The 20,796-nt window shown below is 35.8% G+C and overlaps 1 protein-coding gene across 1 annotated transcript in view; it reads right to left on the reverse strand.

The window, feature by feature from the left end:
* Positions 1-14,337, reverse strand: part of LOC148090467 (uncharacterized) — a 64,699-nt gene extending 50,362 nt beyond the window's left edge. The window contains exons 1-3 of the mRNA XM_087829529.1: positions 14,217-14,337; positions 11,884-11,989; positions 1,824-2,015 (exon numbers count right to left, since the gene is read on the reverse strand). Coding sequence (XP_087685655.1) covers positions 1,824-2,015; positions 11,884-11,989; positions 14,217-14,289 — 371 coding nt within the window. The 5' untranslated portion in view covers positions 14,290-14,337. The remainder of the gene's footprint in view (positions 1-1,823; positions 2,016-11,883; positions 11,990-14,216) is intronic.
* Between the last annotated feature and the right edge of the window lie 6,459 nt (positions 14,338-20,796).

The raw sequence follows: 20,796 nt of genomic DNA on the forward strand, positions 1-20,796 counted from the left end.
AAAGGAATTTAAACTAAATTATATTTTAACTGGAAGGAAATAAGGCACTTTAATTTTTACCCCAAAAGCCTTTAAATAAGCCTAAATGCTTATTTACTATTATCTTGATTTATAATCAAGCCTTTTGTATTGCCTTTGCTTCTCAATGTGGTTTTTCCATTAATTATTTTGTTTGATTCTTGAGACTATAAAGAAATAGAATATGTTACACAACTCTCCATTTATAAAGGAGGAATCAGTGGCTAAGCGGTTCATTCAAAGTAATAGTCATTTAGTAGAAGACAGATGATTAGAAAATAAATCCACTGTTCTACAAAGCTTTGGAGTAGAAAAGCTATGGAGGATCCTTAAAAGGTGAATTGTTTACAGGCAAGATTTCTAAATATAATAATTCTTTAAAATCTCAGGAGGTTTCTATCTTAAGTCAGGGTAATATGAAATTCTACACATTTATTTCTTTATTTCTTTATTTGTCATTGAATTTTTGGGGTGACACTGGTTAATAAAATTATATACATTTCAGATGTACAATTCTATAATATATCAACTGTATATTGTACTGCTTGTTTACAACACCAACTCAAGTCTCCTTTCGTCAACATGCTGATTAACATTGATTTTATGCATATATAGTTATGTACCACATGGTATTTTAAAGAGTATGAAATGATGGTACAAACAAAGGTTAGGATTTTGAAATGGCAAAAATGTTGGCTAGTTTATCTCACCCTTCCCTAGAAGCAAATATTTAACACTGTTCAAATTGTTGATTTTATTACAATTTGAAAGCTTCTTTTTAAGAGTGTGAGGCTCACATTACCAGCTACTTCCAATTTTAAAGTAATATTTCAAACTGTCCTCATACTGCATACAGTTTAACACTGGAGAATGATATTTCAAAGTAGATGTTAATTTGAATTAACTGTTATAAAATTGATGAGGTTTTACCCTGCTGGTATTTACCTCTTATATCTCTATGGTTCAGAGGCAGTAAAAAATATAAAGGTCATTGTTTGCTTTTAAGTAAAGAAATTAAGTGTAAGCAACAAGGCTTTGAAGCTTTCAAAGCAATGTTTTATCTTATGACATTCCATTCCTATAGCATGAGGGTTAAGGGTTTAGGCTTGGAGCCAGATTGTCTGGGTACATATTTAGCCCTGCAACCTCAGCCAAGTTATTTGATCTGTGCTTTGGTAATATCATCTGTACTCTATAAGGTGCTGGTGAGGATTAAATAAATTGATGAGTATAAAACATTTATAATTCAGCCTGACTTGCATAAAAAACCCTCAATAAATGATTGTTGCCTTCAGTATCATTCTCGCCATCTCAGTAAGGTGAGTAGGCCAGATTATAACAATCTCTATTTTATAGATGAGAAAATGGGAACTCAGTGAGATGAAGAAATTTACCCAAGGTAGAGTCATATTATAGTCAAGTCCATTGGATTCTTCTTTGTATTTCTCTAACTTTGTTGCTGGGGGTTGGGATGAATAGGAGGTACAGCAGCCCCACCCCCCACTTAGGACAGCATGTTTGGTGCACACAAATAGAAGGGAGACACTGTAGCAGTACAATTCTTTAGTGAATTATACTTGGCTTTTATCTGGGGAAGGGACTCTCCATTTTTTGATGTATCTATATTCTGACCAAAATATATTTGCTTATCTGGACTTTTGTTCAAATATAATTAAATGTTGATAAATATGAAAGAGAATATACCAGGACTATGTATTATAAGTGATATCTATTATTTCTTGATTTATTTGTTGATTTCACAAGAGTTTTCCCATCATTCTGGGAGGTATTTAGAAATTTCTTACCCGTGATCATTTATATTCTTCTTTGACTTCTTTTTACAGTAGTGGACAGTCTGGATTGTTACACAAACTATGAAAGCCAGTCCTATTCCAGGCAATGTTGCTACTAAAATCAGGTCCAGGGTATTCCAGAGTTGGTCACACTTGGCCCCCATGTACCAATAAGTTCCCCACGGACCTCTGAAATTTGGACATCTAGATAGAGATAATAGAAATAGAAAAAGCTCACAAATCAGAAAAAAAATGTCTCCCCTGAATGAATCAAACATTTCCTTGGTACTAAGCCATGAGGTTTCCCTTTAAAGCCCTTAAGAAATTTATGTTATCCCATTTTCCACTTGAGCAAACACTTTAAGACCTACAGGTTTGAACACATTGAATCAGCATGCAGAAGGCTGTCAGGATTTCCCAACCATTAGCTAATGAAGATGTGGCACTTAGTTAGAAATGGGGGGAAAAAAAAAAAAAACACCTCACTCAGAATGGCTGTCTCAAGACTCCTTTTAAAACTATCCACATTTTTCCCACTCGCTTTACTTCAGCTACTTTAGTTCTGTGAGTGTTATGAAAAAAGTTTGAAACAGCCTAGTCTACCAGTTATGTAACTTCAAGTTAGGCGTTCCCCTACCCACTCTTATAGCAATGAATGCCGGTTAGCAGACTGACTCTATCACTCTACAGCAAATACAAGAAGAAACATGAGAAGGTGAGACTAGACTGTCATCAAAATCTACCCCCATCGTTCCCATGACTCCAGATTTTCTTCCTTTATTTTAGAGAAATAAATGACTCATATAGGAACATCTGGTGTTTTTATAAAGCCTTGACACTATGCCAAATAACCTGAATGTGGTTCTTTGGTGCATAGACTGAACTGGCATGGCATACACCCACATGGAAATGTCTATGGGTTTGTGGAGAGGAATAATATGACTTCTCACCATCCTCCATGGGAGTGACTAATGGTGAGGTTAGTTCTTGTAGTGTCTTTAGAGATTGCTTCATTGTCTTCTGTAGAATTGGTAATGAATTACCCAACTGAACAGTAAATGTCAGATGCTAAGTAAGCTTCTCTTGGTTTGTATTATTCCGGTATATTAAGGAGTACTGTCATGAATGACATGAAGGGATTGATTAGATGATTATCATAATCTTTTATAACTCTGATAGTCTAGGATTCTATAAGAAGATGAATCTACTGCTTCAAATAGGTAGTAATCTACTTAGTAGAACATGGCTTCTAATATGTAACACAGTGTCATTCATTTAAGGAGGACAAAATATATTTTAAAAATATTTTATCAATCCTTATGGATTTGTTCCTGGGGAGGAAAAAGACATTTGCAAGAATATATTTCTTGTTTAGCTTAGGAATGAATCACAAATGAATTATCTATTAAGAAATAACATTTCAAAAAAAAGACCAAAAAAAGAAAAAAAAGAAATAACATTTCATTCATTTATTCAACAAGATTTATTGGGTGCCTACTATGTGTCAATTACTGTTCCAGGCATTTGAGATAGACCAGTGAATAAAACAAAGATCTACGTCCTCAAGTAGCTTAAAATGCAGCCGAGGAAAACAGGCAACAAAAATAAGCATAATTACTAAATTATCTAAGATGTTTAAAGGTGACAAGTGCTAAGGAAAAAATTAAAAGAGCAGGATAAGGAGGATTGGCAATGTGGTATCAGGTAGTGAGACAGGTTGCAGTGATGTAACAGGGTAGTAAAGGACAGGTCTCATAGAGAAGTAACATTTGAAAGAAGTCCAAGGAGGTGAGGGAGTTAGCCATAGGATATTTGGGGAGAAGAGAGCATTCTAACCAGCAGGAACAGCAAGTACAAAATGCTCAAAAAGAAGTGGGTGTGTACTTGCATGTTTGAGGAACCCAAGGAAATCAGTGTGGCTGGAGCACAGTGAGTTAGGTGAATATGGTAGAAGTTAAGGCCGAGAAGGAAGGCGACAGATCACAAAATACCTTACAGGTCATTATAAAGACTTTGATTTTTACAATGAATAAAATGAGAAACAATTACAGATTTTTGAGAAAAGTGACATGATCTAGGTTGTTTCGAAAGGATCACAGTGTTTTCTACTGTATTGAAAACAGATTGTATGGGGGACAAAGGTAAAAACAGGGAGAAAGGTTGCAAAGCTGTTCAATAATATAGGCAAGAGGTAACTAGAATAGCTTAGACCACAGTGGTAACAGTGGTGGTGAGGTTAAAAAAAAAAAAAAGTTGATTTTTACTTTTTTTTTTTTTTTTTTTTTAAGGTAGAGCCAATAGGATGGACAGGAATTAGAGTGCACAAGAAAAAGAGGACTGATGGATGACTTTTAAGATTTTTGGCCTAAAGAAATGCAAGAATGGAATTGTCACCAACTAAGATGGCAAAGACTATAGAAAGAACATGTTTAGGGAGGTGGTGATAGGAGTTGTGGAGTTACATTTTGTACATGTTGATTTTGAAATAGGTATTAGCTATCTGAGTGGAGATGTTGAGTAAGCAGTTATTCTCTGAGTCTGGAGTTATGAATTTTCCCAGTTGAGAAAGATGAGATCACCATTGGAGGAAGTATAGATAAAGAGGATGAGGAACTAAGCCCTGGAACACTCCAACATTAAGTACAAAAGTAAGTAAGTGAGGGACCAGAGAAGAGAATAGCAAAGGTAACTGAAAAGTTGACAGTGAGGCAGAAGGAAGAAGTAAAAACAGGAGAGAGGGGTGTCCTGGAAGTCAAGTGAAAATTCAAAGAGGAGTGATCAACTGTGTTAAATGCTGCTGAAGGGTAAACTAAGATGAAGATTGAGAACTGGCTATTAGGCTTAACATCATAGAGGCCAGGGAGAAGAAAAGAATTAGCTTTTTGGAGCACCTCTCTCAGCCAGTTACTATGCGAGGAATTTTAAATATTTTATCTTATTAAGTCTCCTAGCATTCCTGGGTGGTGTGTAACTTTTTCTTCCTATCATCAATAGGAAATAAAAGCTTTAAATAAGAATACATTTGAAATGTAATCTACATTTTTTTCTCAATAACTAGTAAGTATGTGAGAAATGTGAACATTAGTTGAGAAACACATCAACTGTTCCAAATAAAAATAAACTTTAAGAAGTAAACAATAGAATGGAGGTTGTCAGAAGCTTGGGAGAGAGGATAATGGGGAATTGGTTTTCAATGCTATAAAATTTCTGTTAAACATGATGAATAAGTTCCAGAGATCAGTTGTACAACACAGTACCTACAGTTAACAATAAGGAATTGTGCACTTTAAAATATGTTAAGGGGACAGGTCTCATGTTAAGTGCTCTTACCTTAAAAAAAAGGGAGGAAGGAAGAAAGAAAGAAGAAAATACAGAAAAGATACCACAAACACTCATAATGGATATGTTTAGTGTCTGATGCTGTCTCTGGTGTATGTATATGTCCAAACTCATCAAGATGTATACATTAAGTGTGTGAAATTTTTTGTATACTAATTATATCTCAATAAAACAAAAAATTGTGAATCCTGTTTATATCTATTGTAGCACTGATTCTCATTCTGATGACAGTAATGGAAGTACCAGATCAGACTTAGTTGATTTTTTTAAAGTTTAAAATCTTTATTTTGTATTCTATTTGTAACAATGTAAAATATAGTTCTTAAAAATTATAGAAATAATAAGAAAATGTTTTAAGAAAAATATATAAATAAACAACTGAAATTTTAAAAATTATATAATAAGTATGTGCTCTTAGTTTGGCCAATTTTATTGTTGTCTCTCTTTAAACATTTTAAATTTACCTTTTGATTTTCTTCATTTTTTATATGAGTGAAATATTTGGGATATCTGTTTGTGTGTGTGTGTGTGTGTCTGTGATATTTGCCTGTAGGGCTGTAGGTGGTGGTGGTATATGTGTCCTTATACAGTTTCAGCAATGCCATTAAACTTTTATTCAAATTTTATCTTTATTGTTGAAAGTATTACAGATGTCCCCCTTTTCCCCCGCCCCCACCCCCCATGCCTTCACCACACTATTGTCTGTGTCTATGGGTTACATCTATATGCATATACTTCTTTGGTTAATCCCTCCCCACTCACCCACCTACCCTGGCCTTCCCTCTGAAATCTGTCAGTTTGTTCCATTCTTCTATGTCTCTGGATCTATTTTTATTATCAGTTTAATTTGTTCATTAGATTCCACATATAGCCATTATATTTTTTTAAAAAAATTTAAAGATTGTGACACTGACACTCTCCCAGGACCAACTGGAATTACAAATAAAATGTAGAAAAATCATCCTGAATAATCAACTACGGCTGAAAACAAGTTGGAGAGCACCCTCAGAACCAAGGAGGAAAAGTGGAGACAGCATAGAGACTGGGAAGAAGTGTGGAGGCGCATAAAGGCTGGTTGGGCTCCCCCAGGCAGCAGCTGAAGGTCCAGAGGGATATCTCAGCTGTGGGGAGTTCCCACTGAGGACTCTGGGACCTAAACCCCAAGCTGGGCTAGCCATTGAAGAACACCAGAACTGAGAAAGGTGCCCACATAACATCTGGCTGTGAAAAGCAGCTGTGTTTCCATCTGCCAGGGAGAGAGAGCCGGAAATGCAGGCACCCTCTTAAAAATCCAATGCACAAAGTTTTATGTGCAGCCACTCACCTTGGGCTCCAGCAGAGGGAGGGCAGAATGGACTGGAACTGTTTGAGGAGCATCTAAGGTTGTGGGCTCTGGAGACAGAGCTCAGAGGACACCCTCTGGATTCCTATGCTGAGTCATTCCCCCATACTGCAGAGGACATCTTTCACAGGGAGAAATTTACCTTCCAAGTAGCTTTTGCCTGAGGGGTAAGCAATTGCCCAACCTTGCTGGAAAACCTTTTGCCTTACCCTGTGGACTTTCTACAGCCTGAGACTCATTAAGAGAATCCGATTAATCAGCCTGCAGGAAGAGGCAGACCTCAGAGTGCTTTCTTTGAGTCTTTTCCTGGTCTGCTTCTGGACCCATGCCTTGGAAAGGCAGACTTTGGTGTGCATCTTAGTCCTGTCCAAATGCACCCAGCCCCAACAGAGGGGACCTTAAGCCAAGGGTTGTTGACAGCTCCAAACAGGGTACTAAAGGCCAGTAACAAACAGCATCTGACATTGGTCTGCACCAGAAACCTTCCAAAAATACTGAGAGTCATAGCAGGCCTACTTAATACATAGAAACAAACCCAAATAGGCAGCCAAAATGGGGAGACAAAAAAACAAACCCCAAATGAAAGAAAATGGAAAGTCTCCAGAAAAATATCTAAATGAAATGGAGATAAGCAATCTATCAGATATAGAGTTCAGCATACTGATTGTAAGGATGCTCAACAGCATGAAGAAGATTTGGAAACTATGAAAAATGACCAGTCAGAAATGACACAGCAGAAATAAAGAATACATTGGAAAGAATAAACAGCAGATTAGAGCAAGCTGATGATTGGATCAGAAAATTAGAAGAAAGGTTAGAAAAAATCCCTCAATCAAAGATCCAAAAACAAAAAAAACAATTAAAAAACAGGAGGACAGTCCAAAAGAGCTGTAGGACAACGTGAAAGGTAACTATATTCACATTCTAGGAGTGCCAGAAGAGGTAGAAAGTAAGCAAGGGTTAGAGAACCTTTTTAAAGAAATAATGACAGACAACTTTCCTAACCTGCTCAAGGAAAAAGTCACACAAATTCAGGAGGCACAGAGAGTCCCAAGCAAGAAGAATCCAAAGAGGTCCATGCCCAGACACATCATAAATAAAATGTCAAAAATTCAAGACAAAGAGAGACTATTAAAGGCAGCAAGAGAAAAGCAATCTGTTACCTACCAAGGAGCTCTCATAAGGCTGTCAGTTGACTTCTCATCAGAAACTGTACAGGCTAAAAGGTAATGGCATGAAGTATTCAAGGTAATGCAAAACAAGGATCTGAAACCAAGACTACTCTATCCAACAAGGCTATCATTCAAAATAGATGGTGAAATACAGAGCTTCCCAGGCAAAACAAAACTAAAGGAGTTTAACTCTACCAAGCGAGCATTGCAGGAAATGTCAAACAGACTGCTATAATTAGAAGTAGATTAGAACCATTGCAAGAAAGATTAAAAGGACTGCTATAATAATAAGAAATAGAGAATCATAGGCATAAAAAATTAAAATGGCAATAAATAAAGATCTGTCTATAATAACTTTAAGGACTTTAAGGGAAAGATCAACAGCAATACAATCATAGTCAAGGACTTTAACACCCCACGGACTTCACTGGATAGGTCTTCCAACAAAAAGTCAACACAGAAACAGTGACTCTAAATGGCACACTATATCAGATGGATTTAACTGATATTTACAGAACATTTCACCCCAATGCTTCAGAATATACTTTCCTCTCAATTGCACATGGGTAATGCTGAAAGATAGACCCCATGTTAGGACACAAAACAAGTATCTACAAGTTCAAGAAGACTGAAATCATATCAAGCATCTCGGATCACAAGGGCATAAAATTAGAAATCAACTACAATAAAAACACTCAAAAACATTCAAACACATGGAGGATAAATAGCATGTTATTAAGCAATGCATGGGTTACCAATAAGATCAAGAAAGAAATCAAAAACTTCCTGGAAACAAATGAAAATGAACACACACCCGGCCGGGCGTGGCTCAGCGATTGAGCGTCAACCTGGGATCCAGGCAATCGGGGTTCGATTCCCGGTCAGGGCACACGCCCAGGTTGCGGGCTCGATCAATGACTCTCTCATCATTGATGTTTCTATCTCTCTCTCTCCCTCTCCTTTCCTCTCTCTGAAATCAATAAAAAAGATATTTAAAAAAAAAGAAAAGAAAATGAACACACAACAACCCCAAATTTATGGGACACAGTGAAAGCAGTCCCTGAGAGGGAATTCCATAGCACTACAAGCCTATCTCAAAAAGCAAGAAAATTTTTAGTAAACTGTGTAACCCTACAACTTAAAGAATTAGAAAGCTCCCTTGTTAAGCCCTCCAGACCATTCCTTTTGTTTGCTGGTAGTTTTTATTACTGCTTCAATTTCATCAGTTGTGATTAGCCTATTCAGTTTTTCTGATTCTTCCTGATTCACTTTTAAGTGACCTCACACATATGTGGAATATAATAAACAAAATAAACTGAGGAATAAAATAGATCCAGAGACATAGAAGCATAGAACAGATTGATAAATCTCAGTGGGAAGGCGGTTGTGGCTGAGTGGGTGAGGAAAGATTAATCAAAGGACTTTTATGCATATATGCATAACTCATGGACACAGATAAGAGTGTGGTGAAGGCCTGGGGGGACTGATGCAGGGTGTAGAGGATCAATGGCAAAATAAAAGGGGAGAGCCCAGCTGGGAGTGGCTCAGCAGTTGAGCAAAGACCTCGGATCCAGGAGATCCCGGTTCTGTTCCAGGTCAGGGCACATGCCCAGGTTGTGGGCTGGACCCCCAGTCAGGGCCATGCAAGAAACAGCTGATCAATGACGGCTCTCTCATCATTGATGTTTCTATCTCTCTCTCTCCCTTCCTCTCTATGAAATCAATATATATTTTAAAGAAAAAAGGAAAAAAGTGGTATATCTGTAATACTTTCAACAATAAATATAAATTAAATAGAAACAAAAAACAAAAAACAAAAAACCAAAACAAAAAAAACCAACAACAGGAACAACCAAAAAGTAAAAAATAAATAAATAAATAAATAAATAAATAAATAAATAAATAAATAAATAAAATTATTATTATATCATTTAGTTTCAAATGTTTAATTCTGATTTGATAGTACCTAACTCTGATTTACAATGTCAAAATAACTAATCCAAACTGTGTGTTGCTAAATATATTTAATAATAAATAAAATAATCTCTTGCCATCAGGTAGACATTCAAACAATGTGACAGATGATAGATGATAGATACATTAGATAGACAGATGATAGATGATATAGATAGATAGATAGAGATGATAGATAGATAGATGATAGATAGATGATAGATAGATAGATAGATAGATGATGATAGATAGATAGATAGATAGATAGATAGATAGATGATAGATAGATAGATGATAGATAGATAGATAGATAGATAGATAGATAGATAGATAGATAGATAGATAGATAGATATAGATAGATGATAGATAGATGATAGATAGATGATGATGATAGATAGATAGATAGATAGATAGATAGATAGATAGATAGATGATAGATAGATAGATAGATAGATAATAGATAGATAGATGATAGATGATAGATGATAGATGATGATAGATGATAGATAGATGATGATAGATATAGATAGATAGATAGATAGATAGATAGATAGATAGATAGATAGATTAGATAGATAGATAGATAGATGATGATAGATAGATAGATGATAGATAGATAGATAGATAGATGATAGATAGATGATAGATATAGATAGATAGATGATAGATAGATAGATAGATAGATAGATAGATGATAGATAGATGATAGATAGATGATAGATAGATAGATAGATAGATATAGATAGATGATAGATAGATGATAGATGATAGATAGATAGATTGATAGATAGATAGATTAGATAGATATAGATAGATTAGATAGATAGATAGATAGATAGATAGATAGATGATAGATAGATAGATAGATAGATAGATAGATAGATAGATAGAGATAGATAGATAGATAGATAGATAGATAGATAGATAGATAGATAGATAATAGATAGATAGATGATAGATAGATAGATGATGATAGATAGATAGATAGATAGATAGATAGATGATAGATAGATAGATAGATAGATAGATAGATAGATAGATAGATAGATAGATAGATAGATAGATAGATGATAGATAGATAGATAGATGATAGATAGATGATAGATAGATAGATAGATAGATAGATAGATAGATAGATAGATAGAGATAGATAGATAGATAGATGATAGATAGATAGATAGATAGATAGATAGATAGATAGATAGATAGATAGATAGATAGATAGATGATAGATAGATAGATGATAGATACATAGATAGATAGATGATAGATAGATGGAGCTATATAGACACACCATGTCTATTTCAATTATGTCCTACATTGAAATCCATCAGTAAAATAAGTTGAAGTAGCTTGTTTGGATCAGCTTGGTGGAGAAAATTTTCAAAAGAAGCATAATGTTAATATGACATAGCAATTAAAGGAAAGAGGAAATAGTGCCCTTAAGGAACTGAAAACAGTGTCATTCAGTATGTCAAGAGCATGATGTGAAAACTAATTGCATTTCAACAAACAAAAAGTTCTCTTAAACCTCATTGCCTTTGCCCATATTGGTCCCTTTGCCTACATGTGATTTTCTTACTACTGGTTTCCAAAATTCAGTTTAAGAGGCTTGGACCCTGGAAAACCTTTTCCTCACATACACACTCTTTCTTATTCTTATATTATCTTTTTTCTTAAGTACTCTTCCAATTTTTGACCCAACTACTCAAATTTTTATAGTTAAAACAAAGTAGAAAATCTGCCTAACTTTTAAAAGAAAAATTTACCTATGACTCAAAAAACACACTCTTTTTTAAAAAGTAAACCTGGAAGCAAAGAGATCGGTCACAGTGCATTTTAATTGTTTCTTGAGTTACAAAATTTTATTCATATATAACAAGTCAGGATTATTGTCATGTAACTTAAGACACACCTTAATTTTTCTTCTTTAGTACAGTGAAACAGTTTATTTATGAATGAGTAATTTAGCTGTAAAAAGTCTGTCTGGCAAAAGCATTTTTGAATGGTACTTCTCTCTTAAAGTTACTATATATTCTCTCAGTTAATTTTTTAGATTATATATATTTTTTTAAAACAGTAGATTAAAATATTTTAGGGAATCAGAAACAACTGTGTTATATGTGTAAGAGCCATTTCTGATTAAAATGTTATTTTAAAACATGTATTGCATCTGTGGTTTATAGCAAACAAATAAAAACAAAGTTAATTATTACTCACAGTACAATTGTGCTGACTGCTTTAACAGCACATATAGCCACTTACTTGCAAAAAGGGACTCCATCTTTGCATGCACAATCAATATTCTCTGGACAAAAATCTCTTATCTTCCCTGGACAATTGTCAAAGTCAGTCACAGATGTACAATTGGCTGTAAAAAGCAATGTTCAAACCTCCCTCAACAATATAGAACAAATGTTTCAAACTTGGCAAATGCACACATGAAAAGTTCTGCATGTTAGAAAACTATTTTTGTTAAAGAATCTTAAATTATGAAAATGAAAATAGCTTTGTGGTACTTTGAGAGTGTCTAAATATCAAATTTCCAATACCAGTCTCAAAAAATCAAGATGAACAACAAACATGATCGCATTTATTATTTTGAACTGATAGGTTTCACAGCATGGCTTTCAAAAGTCAATATATAGTATTATAGCCCAAAAGACATCTAACATTTGAAATAAAGTTCTTTTTGGCAAAACGTGTGTATCATCTTTGGCTAAAGGAAGACAAAATGATCTATTCAAGGACAGAGTCAACATAACCCCAGTCTGCTAGGACAGTTCCAGTTTATGCCTATTTTCCTGGATTAATTATTAATACTTCTCTACTCTCAAAGTGCCCTGGTTGACACAAACAAATTAGTCACCCTACTAATAGATCACTGGGGTAGTAAAGACCTCAGCCTCAACTGTTTATGACTTTTTGATATTTATAAAGCTATCCTGGAGAGTCATTCTGCCAAGGATAATGGCCGAAGTATCTCTTTCAGCATTGTGGACTAAGCAAAGGTTTTCTAGACTCTGAAAATTAGTGAGTGGGAAATTTTATTAGGAGTTACAGGACCTATTAACATGCACAGAAACTGTAATTTCAAGTAAAGGAGAACTGTTTTGACTCTCTGCCAGCTTAAACACAGAGAAGAGATTCTATAGAGTGAGATTTCAGATTGACTGAATCCCAGGCCTCTGAGTATCTGTTGGAGTTAGAGGTATCTGGCAAGAGGGGAAAATGTCTCTGATAAGATCAGGCCTATAGAATCCAAAGGAAAATTGCACTTTAAATAGCATGATTTTCCCAATATAAAAGATAACACATTAATTTTGCCACATACATGTATATTAAAAAAAGAAGGGTGACATTAGAAAACACAATAGTGTTTTTAAGTGAAAACACAATACAGTACTTTATTTTTTAATGGGTTTATTTTATTTTATTATTATTATTTAAATTTCTTTATCTTTATTGTTGAAAATATTACAGATGTCCCTTTTTTACCCCCATTGATCCCCTCCACCCCACAGCCACCCACCCCCTTCCCAAGATCAGTGTCTGTGTCTTTGGGTTATGCTTATAAACATGTAAGTTCTTTCATTAATCTCTCCCTGCCCACTCCCCCCTCCCCACCTTCCCTCTGAGATCCCCCAGTCTGTTCCATGCTTCTATGTCTCTGGATACATTTTGTCCATCAGTTTATTTTGTTTATTACATTCCACATATGAGTGAGATCATGTGGTACTTGTCCTTCTCTGACTGGCTTATCTCACTTAGCATAATACTTTCTAGTTCCCAGTACTTTAAAACAATTTCAGTCACTTTATTCTTTGAATATGGAAACTTTAGTTGGCCAAAAGGGTCCACCGACCATCTAACTACCTTGCAAAAATCCCTCACCACAATTAGTGGGTCTAATGGTGCTTCTTGGAGAAATTTAAGTCACATTTGTTTTCAACAGACAGTGTTTAGAAAAAGAATTGTACTTCTTGGCTTGGCAAATATTTTAGGCTATGTTTTATAGACAGATGTGATTTGAACACATTGCAGAGTGAAAATTTTCTGAAAAATTAAGTACAACCAGAGAAAGATTAACCAAAGAATTCATACACATATATGCACAACCCAAGGACATGGACAATGATGTGGAGAGGGACTGGGGAGGGGAGTGGAAAGGGGTGGACTGGGTCACTGGGGAGAAAAAGGGACATCTGTAATATTTTAAACAAAAATAAAAACAAAAAAAAATTAAGTACAACCTTTATATATTATAAAAAGAACAAAGTGCTTTTAAATATAAGTAGTCTAAAATGATCATATCTACACAAATAAACTTTTAGTTGTTAATTCACAGAATTTTTTATATTTATCTCAGAGATCAGAGACAGACATGATAGCTTTAAGAGAAAACAATCATTGATGTAAAAATAAACACCTTAAAAAAGTCAGATACTTTCAGATTTTTAATGAAAAAAACCTTTGTTTGGAATACTGTCTAGTCTCTTAGGTTACCTCCCATGGCCTTGATTCCCTTTCTAATTAAAATCTAATTAATTCTTTACATATCCAACTTATAGAAATAAAACAATTAAAATTTTTCTTACGTTGTGCAGAATGTACAGTCAGAAAACAGCAGTAGATGAATAGAATTCGAGTCCATATAAACATGTAATCCATCGTAGTGAAAGCAAGGAAGAAACACAAGCAGTTCTAACAACTGCAATTATGAGAGGAAATCATCCAATAGAGATTGTGAGTGGTGGTTTATATAGGAGATAAGAGACCATGGATTTTGAACTTCTTCTTTCCAGCCTATATAACTTACTGGTTAACTTTTTGATTGCATGTTTATTGGTTCCCTAAATCTATAGTTTCTATCTATAGACCATATATAATTTGTCTATGAGTTGTATACTGCTTAAGTTTAGTCACAGCTACTTGTTACCTACAAAAACTCTTTGCTTGTCATTGTCCTAGGTTTCATAATGTTTCATTATTTGCCAAAAAAACACACCTTATGCTATGAATGCAGTTTTCAATCCTGTCCAAAATCAGAGATCTTCATGCTGTTGCAAAGGGTAAGAGGTCTTTCTTTTTTACAGCTGCATAGTATTCCATGGTGTAAATGTACCACAGCTTTTTTATCCACTCTCTTGAAACTTTCAGTCAATGTAGAACAAATTCACTGTGACCCACTTAGAAAGTCCTGCCATATGGTGAGACTTCAGCAGCACAGTAGCAGAAGTTATGGGAATGGAATGTTTCAGCTAACATACCTGATTTACTATGGGTATAATTAATATCTCCCTTCTTCATCTGTCTCTTTAAGAAATTAAGTTTTAAAAAAAGAAATTAAGTTTAGCTATAAATTATTTATATGAGATACACAATGGTGCTTGCAAATACAACAAATTGACCCATCCCTAGCCCAACAAACATCTTTTATGTAGGGAAAAGCTTTTCTTTCCCCAACAGAGGCTGAAATGCCAGTTATTGCTATCTCAGCCTACCCTGCAAGTAGGTGTGGCCATGCGGCACAATACTAACCAATGAGACATAAAGAGAAGTCTGCTGGGGTTTCTCACAAAAATACTCTCCCATAAACAAACATGCTCTCATGTTATGTATCTCAAAAACAAACAAAAAATTACATTTTCCTCTATTCTAATACATAAGAGTAACAATAACTATTTTTTTTTCTTTAAATATAACTTTATTGATTTCAGAGAGAGGAAAGAAGAGGGAGAGAGAGAGATAGAAACATCAGTGATGAGAGGGTCATTGTTCGGCTGCAGCCCGCAACCTGGGCTTGTGCCCTGACCGAGAATTGAACCCTGATCCCCTGGATCCTAGGTCCACGCTTAATCACTGAGCCACGCCCAGCCGGGCTTAATTGTGGTAATAACTCATACATTGGTTCTTTTTTTAAACCTTATTTTTATTGTTGATACTATTACAGATGTCCCCATTTTCCTCCTTTTGCCCACCTCCACCCAGTATCTGCACCCCCTCTCTCTGTACATTGGTTCTTATCTCCCTTTGCCTACTTAAGGACTTTAGTCAGCAATTCTCTCTTCTGGCTTGTTAAATTCTAAACCACGGACTTCCCTAGTCTAAATCTAAACCTCTTCTTTTCTCTATTCCATTTCATAGGAGATATCATCTCATCCCAAGCTAATGATTCCAACATGTCTATCTCCAGTCCAAACCACTCTAAACTCCAGAATATATCTAACAGCATACCTGACATTTCCACTTCATTGTGTAATAGGTATCTCAAACTGATTTCCAAAGCCACCTTATTATCTTTCCCCTCAAATCAGCTCATCTCAGTCTTACTATAATCTAAGGTCCTACATAATCTAACCATATCTCCTAATTGCCTCCTTGCTCACTGGGTTTTCAAACTCTACACTTGCCTCCTTATTGCTAAATCCAAAATGTTAGGTACTCCTGTTCTCTGGGGCTATGTACTTGTCCCCTCAGCCTGGAATGCTCCAACTCCAGATATCCAAATGAATCATTCTCTCACTCTTTCAGATTTCTGCACAAATGTCAACTTTCATTTTTGTTGTTCAAAATATTACAGATGTCCCTTTTTCTCCCCAATGACCTATTGCACCCTGCCCCAGCCCCTCTCCACACCATTGTCCCTGTCCTTGGGTTGTGCATATATGCATATAAATTATTTGGTTAATCTCTCCCCTTCCACCCACCCGCCCCTTTCCATCCCTCTGAGATTCACCAGCCTGATCCATGCTTCCATGTCATTGAATCATTTCTGTTCATTAGTTTATTAAGTTTTTTAGATTCCACATATAAGTAAGATCATGTGATGTTTGTCTTTCTCTGCCTGACTTATTTCGCTAAGCATAATATTCTCCAGGTCCTTCCATACTGTCCCAAATGGTACAAGATTCTTCTTCTTTATAGCTGCATAGTATTCCATGGTGTAAATGTCCCACAGCTTTTCTATGCACTCATCTACTGATGGGCACTTGGGCTGTTTCCAGATCTTAGCTGTTGTAGATTGCTCTTCTGTGAACATAGGGGTGCATATATTCTTTCTGATTAGTGTTTCAGGAATCTTAGGATATATTCCTAGAAGTGGGATCACTAGGTCAGAAAGCAGTTGCATTTTTAATTTTTTGAGGAACCTCCATACTGTTTTCCATAGTGGCTGCACCAGTCTGCATTCCCACCAGCAGTGCACTAGGGGTCCCTTTTCTCCACATCCTCGCCAACACATGTCATTTGTTGATTTGTTGATGGCAGCCATTCTGACAGGTGTGAAGTGATACCTCATTGTGGTTTTAATTTGCATCTCTCTGATGATTATCGACTTTGCTCATTTTTTCATGTCTCTTGGCCATCTATATGTCTTCTTTGGAGAAGTGTCTATTCAGTTCCTTTGTCTATTTTTTAATTGGATTGTTTGTCTTCCTCTTGCTGAGTAGTATGAGTTCTTTGTACACTTTGAAATTAGCCATTTATCAGATGAATCCTTGGCAAAAATGTTCTCCCTTACCGTGGGGTCCTTTGTATTTTGAGGCCAATTTCTTTTGCTGTGCAGAAGCTTTTTAGTTTGATGTAGTCCCACATATTTATTTTTTCTTTTGTTCTCTCTCCCTAGGAGATGTATCAATGAAAAACCCACTATGTGAGATGTCTGTGGCTTTACTGCCTATATTTTCTTCCAAGATTTTTATAGTTTCATGACTTACATTTAAGTCTTTTATTCATTTTGAGTTCATTTTTGTGTATGGTGGAAGTTGGTGGTCTAGTTCTATTTCTTTTCATGTACCTGTCCAGTTTTCCCAGCACCATTTATTGAATGGGCTGTCTTTAAGCCATTGTACGCTTTTGCCTTCTTTGTCAAATATTAACTTACCATAATGGCTTGGGTCTATTTCTGGGGTCTCTGTTCTGTTCCATTGATCTATATGTCTGATCTTGTACCAATACAAGGCTCTTTTGATTACAATGGCTTTGTAGTGCAGTTTGATATTCGGTAAAGTGATCCTTCCCACTCAGTTTTTCTTTCTGAAGATGGCTGCAGCTATTTGGGATCTTTTTTGGTTCCATATAAATTTTCAAAATGTTTGTTCTAGGTCTGTGAAATATGCTATTGGTATTTTAATAGGAATTGTATTGAAACTATAAAATTTCTTTGGGTAGTATGGACATTTTAATGATATTAATTCTTCCTATCCATGGACATGGTATATTCTTCCACTTTTTATATCTCCCTATATTTCTTTTTTCAGTCTCCTGTTGTTTTCTGAGTACAGGTCTTTTACATCCTTGGTTAAGTTTATTCCTAGCTATCTTATTTTTTTAGTTGCAATGGTAAACAGTATTGGTTTTTTACTTTCTCTTTCTGAGAGTTCATTGCTGGTGCATAAAAATGCCACCCATTTCCAAATGTTGATTTTGTATCCAGCTACCTTGCCAAATTCATTTATCAAATCTAGTAGTAATTTGATGGAGTGTTTAGGGTTTTCTATGTACAATCTCATGTCATCTGCCAATAATGACAGTTTTACTTCCTCTTTTCCGATTTGGATGCCTTTTCTATTTTCTTCCCATCTGATGGCTGTGTCAAGGACTTCCAACACTATGTTGAATAAGAGCGGTGAAATTGGACATCCTTGTCCTGTTCCTGTTCTTAGGGGAAATGGTTTTAGTTTTTGCCCATTGAGTTATGATGTTGGCTGTAGGTTAGTCACATTTAGTCAACTTTTAAGTGAGACTTTCCCTAGCTTCCTATTTTATTTCAATTTACATCACCTCCACAACACCAGCTGTCCCAGATCTCCTTCCCTGCTTTATTTTTCTGTATAACACTTATAGCCATCTGACATTCTATTTTTTTTGTTTGTTTTGTTGATTATTTCTGTCTGCCTCAGATAGTAAGCTTTATGAAGGCAGATGATATTTGAGTAGAGAACTGAAGGATTTGAGGAAGGGAGTCATGAAAGTTTCTATCTGAAGGGCATTCTGGGCAAGGGGAGCAGGGTGACACTATATGACATCTTTTAAAAGGATCACATTGGCCACAGTGTGGAGAAAATATTGCAATAGAAAGGGTGGACCCGGGGGACATTAGAAAGCTATTACAGACTTCTGGTTTCAACTCCAACATGTGAAGAGCTTAGAAGTTGTCACTGTCAACCTTAAAGCAAGGAAAAGAGCTGAGCAAACTGAAGATCAGTAATTGATCTTAGACCAGTCAGATAATTAAGGTCGTAGGGCAAGCCACTGCCCCCAAAACTGGAGAGAGAGGTGAATATAGAGAATAACATCCCAGATAGATCTACCTGAAACAGAAGCTGCTGGAGCCAGTAGTTGGTAGGAACACTTAAGTGGTAATTGAATAATTGCTGGAGGCTGAATGTGGACCAGGTTGAGAATTAAAGTTCCAGTCTTATGGGGGAGGTTACACTTTAATTTTACCTACAGGAGCCCCACCAGATTCTCGTGGTAAAGATTAGTGGAAAATCCTTCATACTTTGGGCAGAAGATGGGAAAAATAACCATATTAAAATATGACCAGAGGCAAATAACCAGTTTGGAAAGCTCAGAGTGTTCTGTTCTCAGTAACAAAGGCATGCCCTCAAGGGAAACTACTTTACCACAGCCTATCTAACTTGAGGAAAGGCAATTAGGCAACTCCAGTTCCCTCTAGCCTTCCTTTTTTCAGATATAAGGCGTGAAAACAGGTTAAGAAATGTTTCTGAATGTCACAGTCCGAAGACTCAGGATCACTAACAAAATGACATCTAATAACAAGATTATAGAACAGTACCCTTCTTCAATACCTTACTGCCACAACAACAGGCCTGTGGTATAATAATGGTGGATTAAAACTGACAGACTCTATTTGAGGAGCCTCTAGGAAAATCCAAAGACAATGGGAAAGGTAAAAACAAGGACACTTGAGCACATTTTAGCTGCTGACACCAAAACCACAGCAAACAGTAAATATAGCCTAACTCCATATAAACATAATATCTCTCACATGAAGGGTCTATTTTAGTTTCTCCTACTTGATAAATCATATCCAGTTTTCAGCAAAAAATTACACGGTATGCTAGAAGGCAAGAAAGAAAACAATTTGAAAGACAAACAAAGCATCCAAACAAGACTCAGATATAGCAGAGATTTTGAAATTATTAGATGGGGATTTTAAAAATTCATGATTAGCTTGATGACTTGCTATTTTGAGCCAGAACTCACTTGTACAGCTGGCTACTTTTCCACACTTGAATACTCATGACTGGTCAGCAAGGTGTTAATATGCTAAAGCTTCAAATGGAAAAAGTGGACAACATGTAAGAATAGATGAGATGAGTAATTAACAAGAGAGATGGACACTCTAAGACAGTGTCAAAATGAAACTCTAGAAACTAAAACACTGTAACAAAAATACAGACTGGACATGGCTGAGGAATCTGAACTGGAAAATATGTCAATAGAAACTTCTCAAATTGAAACACAAAGAGAAAAAAGAATAAAAACCCCAGAACAGAATACCAAAGAATTATGAGACAATTATAAAAGGTGTAACACGTGTAATGGGAATACCAGAACAGAAGAAATATTTGAAGTAATAATGTCTGAATATTTTCCAAAATTAATGGAAGACACAGAAACTGAGGGACCTTGTGACTTTGATTAAACTTAGCTTTAAATTCTAGATCTAGAAATTATTTCTCTCTTTATATCCCTCAGAGACCCAGCTTTACCTCTGGATAATCAGCAACCTCTGAGACAACAGAAGACAGTAGTCTGGACCTGAGTAATCATCACATGGTCCAGACCTCTGGCAGGATAAAGGTAATATCTTGACCTGAGTTGTGTTTCAGCTTCTGAGCTCTAATGTGGGACAACCCATCTGGCTACCTTCTCAGGAAACCAAGCAGAAGGACACTGGAACTGACCTCAGGACTGTACTTAAGACCTGAAGAAATCATTTACTGCCTTAATCTCACCTCCTACCAACCAGCTCCTAACACAACCTTGAGCCCCTAATCCATGTTGTTTTGTGACTTTGCCCTATGTAATCTATAACCTACATGCCATTTGGGGAATTCCAGCTTTTGAGCATTAGCTTCCTATTTGCCTGGATGATGCAGTTCATCAATAAAATAGCTGATATTTCTCCACAGCAATTCTTGGTGT

The sequence above is a fragment of the Miniopterus natalensis genome, chromosome X (genome assembly GCF_054644295.1).
Source record: "Miniopterus natalensis isolate mMinNat1 chromosome X, mMinNat1.hap1, whole genome shotgun sequence".
In the NCBI taxonomy this organism is placed as follows: Eukaryota; Metazoa; Chordata; class Mammalia; order Chiroptera; family Miniopteridae; genus Miniopterus; species Miniopterus natalensis.